Here is a 6000-nt window from a genome sequence, read left to right on the forward strand (position 1 = left end):
GTTGGCTACGGTTCTTTTAGATAAGGCAACAGAATAATTAAGCAAAAGATGGAAGCTCTCATGCGTCTCATGCGGCCGATTTTCCGATGATGTTTACTCTTATTTGCGCAAGGGCGGAACTAGTGGTGACCAAGGCGGGCAGTCGGATGCACAGTGCGGGGACGATGGGAATTTCCATTAAAATTCTCTCTTCGCCCACCTTCCTCCTTCTCCCTTCTCCCTTCTCCCCCTAAATTTTGAGAAAATTGCATTGCCCTCCACCAAATTTTTGCTTTATGAAAAATTAAAACTTTTATTCTTTAGATTTTTTTGACCTCGCTGTTTTACTATTGATAATCTGTAAAGTTCATCTTGTTATGGTTGTATTAGCAGTACAAGTTGACTAGTTAAAACAAGCTCAGACCTTTCATTTACATTCCTTCTCCTTATACTACCTAATTCGTCCCTTCCCCCTCCCTCCCCACTTTAAAAGTAAATTTTGTACATACTTTTCAATTAATTATTTCATTTTTTTTATCTATCAAAATTCAATTATAAATACCTGGTCACGCATACATATAATTTTTTATCTGAAGGTGAGTGAAGAACCACTATTGATATTCTTAATACATGTATCTATCTATATATATATATGTGTGTGTATATGTGTGTGTGTAAAATCTTTTATCTGTGAAGTTGAAACTACTAATTAAGTTTGAGATTAGAGGATACTCAAATTGTAGCTTTTTGCTCTCCACTTTCTAAGGATGTATAGTTGTACTAATAAATAACTAATGCATATTTTGTGTTCAGTAATCAATATGCTGCTTGCCTACTGTTAAAAAAATCTTTTATGTGTTTATGAATTAGACTTTTAAATTATGAATAAAATTGTAACTAATGCATGATAGTTTCTTTTCCTTTCCTTTCTTAATCCATACAAAATGAATGGATTTTGATTTTCTCCACTCTCCTTTTCTTTTGTACTAGAATTCTCTCCTTTACTTTCCTCCCCTCCCCTTTCCTTCAATCCAAACAGAGCCGTAAGGCTTTGTCAAATTGGCTAGTATACCGTGAAGACGCAGACATTCCAAATGTCTACATCTATTGGCCCAAATCACATGTGGTCTATTTGTCCCCTCTATTATTTATGGTTTCAATTATGGCCGTACTTCGGGGAATACTGGCAGTGTTTTTTTAATTCGGAGCTGATTGAATAGTTCAACCGGTTTGATCGAGCAATTATTGGTCTAGTAAAAGATTCAGCTTGATGGGGAAATCAGGTTCTTCAATATTCTTTCATACTTCTTTGTATCTTCATAATTTATATACATATTTATAATATCATGATAACTTCATTCACTTTTCATTTTCTATTTTAATTACGATACAATCAATCAAACCTCTCAAACCCTAAACACCCCCCCGGTCCCCGCGCGGGAAAAAAAAATTTGTGGTGTGCTTTTTAGTATCTTATTCGGACTCAGTTATAGAGTTCCATTGACTTGGCTACTTTAGTGGAAAATGAAGGCGTCGGACATGAGCACGGCGGGGCAAAGTGAAGAGCCTGAGTAACATAGGTTGCAGCTGGTTCCATCGACTTAATATAACGAACTTCAAGATTGAATGGGACTCTTTGCTCGTTGTTTACTTCATGAATAATTGTTTATAAGGACACTGAATTTCTCAATTGATAAGCTTGACAAGATTTTCATGGGTTCACGATCATCTTGTAGTATTCATGTCGGGGACCACTTCTGAAGCGTTTTGTTTTTGTTAGTTCGGTGGTAAGTTTCGTTAATACCAGGTAAGTCAACTTTCTGCAAAAAGATAAAAGTTCACCTGAAAAAAACACAGATACACTTGCCAGTATGAATTTAGCACAACCTGACTGGTACTTACATGATCTGAAAACCGGTAGGTGAGTTCAGGGTTGGTCTGGAAGAGTTGATGTATTTGACGTAGATTCATCAGAAGTTTGATATGTTGATGATCGTACACAACGTAAAATAGTAGATATACAGATCAACTACATACAACCAATATTTTGAAAATTGGATTGGATCGGTTGGTTCGATCGGTTGAACTGCGAACCGATCATGCCTCCGGTCCGATTTACTTAAAAATTCAAAGAATTAATTGAACCGGTCAAAACTGGTAAAAACGGGGAGGTTCAACCGATTTTATTAAGTATTTATTTTTTAAAATAAATATTTTAGTTTTATTCAAAATGTTTAATACTAAAATGAATAAAAAATTATTAAACCTTTAAACCGAAATCGAACCGATTGAACCGTAAATCGAAAGATTTTTCGTTTCACTCCTCGATCCGGGTTTAAAAACATTGCATACAACTGAACCAATAAAAATACTCGATTCCCCTAGTACCTTTACATTTGGAGAATATTACACTGACATAATTGATAATTAATACAACCAGAAGAAACGAGACTAAACAAGGATTTATTCAATTATGGGAAGATAATTAATAGAAGTCCCAGGCTGCAGAAGACCACACACAAAACATCAAAGCGACAAATATTGATCACTCGTGCGATATCAACAAGCTGCTGCTGCGGAATATTTAGTGCTTTGGAACCCACACAATGTGATCCCCGGGAAGGAAATGGCAGATTGGAACAGTTCCAGGCTTCACCTTGAGCAGTTGAAAAGCCAAATGCCTGGGGTCCCATGAAGACGTGTCCTTGTGACAAACAACCACAGCCTTGACTTTTGCTCCATCAGAACCAACCAAGTTAACCATATAAGCATCGATGTTCTGGAAGCTGTGGCAGTAAAAAACTGCGTAGACATAGTTTTGCTTGTGACATGCAACCAATTCATCATCAACGATTGCTTTATCATTGTTCAGCTTGGAAACATCCACAATACCATATTTTTGGATTTTTCCTGCATTTTTTGGTGCTTCATTTGAAAATGCTAGAACATTTTTGCCGAGCTTTGAAGTAGTGAAATCGACCATCGACTCGAGAGATGTCGCACAGTACTTATCTTCCCCTTCAATTGCAGGCTCCTCGCATTCTGCTATGGTTTTCTTGATAGCTTCGGCTTGTGCTGAATGTGGGTTCACTGAGAATTTATTCAAAATTTCAGGAACAGATTTGGATGAGAAGGGAGTGGAATCAGCCACCTGGCGGGGTAAGAAGGCCGGAGTATCATTCACTGATTCAATAAACTGCATATTCACGCTTGAGCCGCGATGGAGGTCCTTTTTCAAGAAGAAAGCTGTTACTTTTTGGTGATAATGGAGTTGGTCTTCGGTAGGACTATAATGCGCAATGTATTTATATATTTTCAACGGCGATATGTCTGGTCTTACGCTGAAACTGCCAACTCCCGGGGGCTTTCCTGTAGTTAATTGATGAGCAACAAGGTGAAATACCAAATATTTGAGGGACCAAATTTAACATATTTAAACTAATAATATGCAACATAGAAAAGTTTCACAGTTTTGTGGGGTAAGAGTTTAAATTTATAGAAAATATATCTAAATTTTTTTACAGCTTAGACCCTCTTGCTGAACCTCTAATTGTAGCGAGTATTGGGAACGGTTGTGAGTTGTGACACTTTCTTTGGGTTTCATAACTGGGATTCTGCTGGACCACTATATTTGTATGATCTTGTGAACTAAATGTAGTGTACATGATTATGTAAAATTCAAGATATTTTACTCATTTTGTCGGTAAAAGCTTTTACACAGTGCATGAATATGAAATAATTATAAAACATTTAACCAAATCCCTTTTTTTAGGGCAAATTCCACTTTATCTCCCTGTAGTTTAACATTTTCACATAACCCTCTTATGGTTTGGATTAAAATATCAAAGTGACGGGAATGATCATTCTCAACGGAGTCACCTAAAATGTCAAAAATACTCTTATGTAAAGTTGAAAATTATTTATTAACCAAGGGGGGTTATGTGTATATTTTAAAAACCATATGAAGGTTATATGGTAAAATATTAAACCGTAAGGGGGTTACATGGTAAAATATAAAAATCATACGGGGTTCATGTGTCATGTATTTATAAGGGTAATTTTGACATTTTTAGATTCCGTTACGAATGACTATTTCCGTCACTTTGACACTTTAATTCAAACCATGAGAGAGTTATGTATACATTTTAAAACCATAGGAGGGTTATGTAAAAAAAAACGCTAAACCATAGGAGAGTAAAATGTAATTTGCCCTTTTTTTATAATTAAATATTAGATTTTTCTAACAAATACCTAATCAGCACTCCATTTATTATACTAACAATTATTATACTCTTTTACATTTAAACCCATCCCTACACTTAACTTTATTTTTTAAAAAAGTTAAGAGATTAACTCAATCTTAATGAATGTCCACTCTCGTTGGACAAACCCTTAACTCTTTTACCCATTTCATTATTGGTCCTTGAATGGGACAATTGAAATATAAAGACCAGATTTATTGTGTTTGTGAGCATAATTTTGTGATTTTTTTTTGGTTTTCCCTTTAGTGAAACTAGAAATTTGTGGTGTAAATTTTCTCAAAATTCTTTAGCTTTTGAAATTGGTTTAGTGTCTATTAAAACCCTTGAAATCTAGGGGAAACAAACAGGAAATTGGGCGAGCAATAGAAGAAGCGGAATAAATAATAAAGATTGGAAAGGAGCAGTTCTCGGACAAACCATTGCGTACGATATCTCTGACAGCTTTGGGCATCGGACTGTTTGGAAGCTTGGATTTCCAATAAACTTCGAGATCTGCATGCTTTGCTACAACTCCTGTCTGGTATAAATTTCACGATACCCAAAAAGAATATATTAGCAATTAAGTTTCCAGGCTGCCCAAAATGCAAGCAAATTATCACGAAGTTAAAAATTAAGATAGCCTGTAACTTTGAAATATATATATATATACACACTCACAGAAACAAGTGTGAGAAAGTAGAGGAGCTTGAGCAAGTCCATAATACTTATGCCACAGTAGAATTCGGCTATGTAAGGCTGAGTGAAGAGATACTAAAACCAAAATGTTGATGTGAGATAGCTCAAGAACCTTGGCAGCAGTATTTATACAAGTGCAAGAGCCACAGTGGCTTGCTAAATATTTGAGAGGGGAAAAGTTTTGACATGATTAATGCTGCACAGTTGAGCATTAAGGGTCTGTTTGTTTCGATTGAAAAATTTTTTTAGAAAATGTTTCCTCAATTTGTGCTTTTTAGCTCATTTTAAACCCCAGAAAACGATATCTCTTGGTAAAATGTTTTGCATGAGTGTGCGTAAATAATTCCAGTTACAAATTTACTGAAGTTATTTTCCACCCTCGTATCTCGTCTCTTTTGGCTTTAGTTACCTTTATCAACACAAGAAGTCAAAGGCTTATTGGAAATTGTACAGTGGCCTGATTCACCAACATCAGTCGGCAATTCTGTATACCAGTAACAATGTCCAGCCTTTGCTTTGGAAATTTCAATCCACGATGAAATCTTTTAGATCTTTAAAAGAATTTTGACAGTAAAATATTCTTGCGAGTCTTGACTTTATTGCATTATCATCCTCAATTTCTTGTGGCAGATAATGGCTAATTTCGAAAACTAAATATTGATCATTCACGTGGCTATTGCTTTATTCTCTTCTTGGTCGGAGAACAATAGCGCTGAGTGGTGTAGGTGGTGGAGGACTGGACAGGAGTGGTTGATATGGTGACGAACTGAATTAATTATTCATCAGGACGGGTATTTTCTAGAAGTAACCAAACATATGAAAATTAGAAGTAAAAGAAGAAAATTTTTTCCAAAAGATGACTTCCAATGAAATTAGTTTCCCAGAGAAAATAATTTATATGGTACCGAATAGACCCTTAGTCACTGTACCTTTCAATTTTTATGATATGCAACAATGGAGTATTTTCATAATAGTCATCATCTTGCCTACATCAGTTGAAAAGCTTTGCTGATATGATCTCATAAATGAATGATTGGCACAAGATATTATGCAACATTCTAAAAAGTTGATTAAAAAATTTTTT

At 35.3% G+C, this 6000-nt stretch overlaps 1 protein-coding gene across 1 annotated transcript; it reads right to left on the reverse strand.

The window, feature by feature from the left end:
• Positions 1–2267: 2267 nt before the first annotated feature.
• Positions 2268–5057, reverse strand: LOC113703154 (BURP domain protein RD22-like). The gene is made up of 3 exons (XM_027224431.2): positions 4899–5057; positions 4659–4758; positions 2268–3348 (listed from the first exon to the last, which is right to left on the reverse strand). The coding sequence occupies exons 1-3, from the start codon at positions 4938–4940 to the stop codon at positions 2564–2566; spliced, it is 927 nt and encodes a 308-aa protein (XP_027080232.2). The 5' UTR covers positions 4941–5057; the 3' UTR covers positions 2268–2563.
• Positions 5058–6000: the final 943 nt, after the last annotated feature.

Source organism: Coffea arabica, chromosome 8e, assembly GCF_036785885.1.
Source record: "Coffea arabica cultivar ET-39 chromosome 8e, Coffea Arabica ET-39 HiFi, whole genome shotgun sequence".
NCBI lineage: Eukaryota > Viridiplantae > Streptophyta > Magnoliopsida > Gentianales > Rubiaceae > Coffea > Coffea arabica.

Coding starts and splice junctions, on each gene's coding strand:
- LOC113703154 (XM_027224431.2), bottom strand. CDS start 4,940: ATGGACTTGCTCAAGCTCCTCTACTTTCTCACACTTGTTTCT. Junction 4,759..4,898: donor ACTTTCTCACACTTGTTTCT/GTGAGTGTGTAT, acceptor AATTTATACCAG/ACAGGAGTTGTAGCAAAGCA. Junction 3,349..4,658: donor CAGAGATATCGTACGCAATG/GTTTGTCCGAGA, acceptor AATTAACTACAG/GAAAGCCCCCGGGAGTTGGC.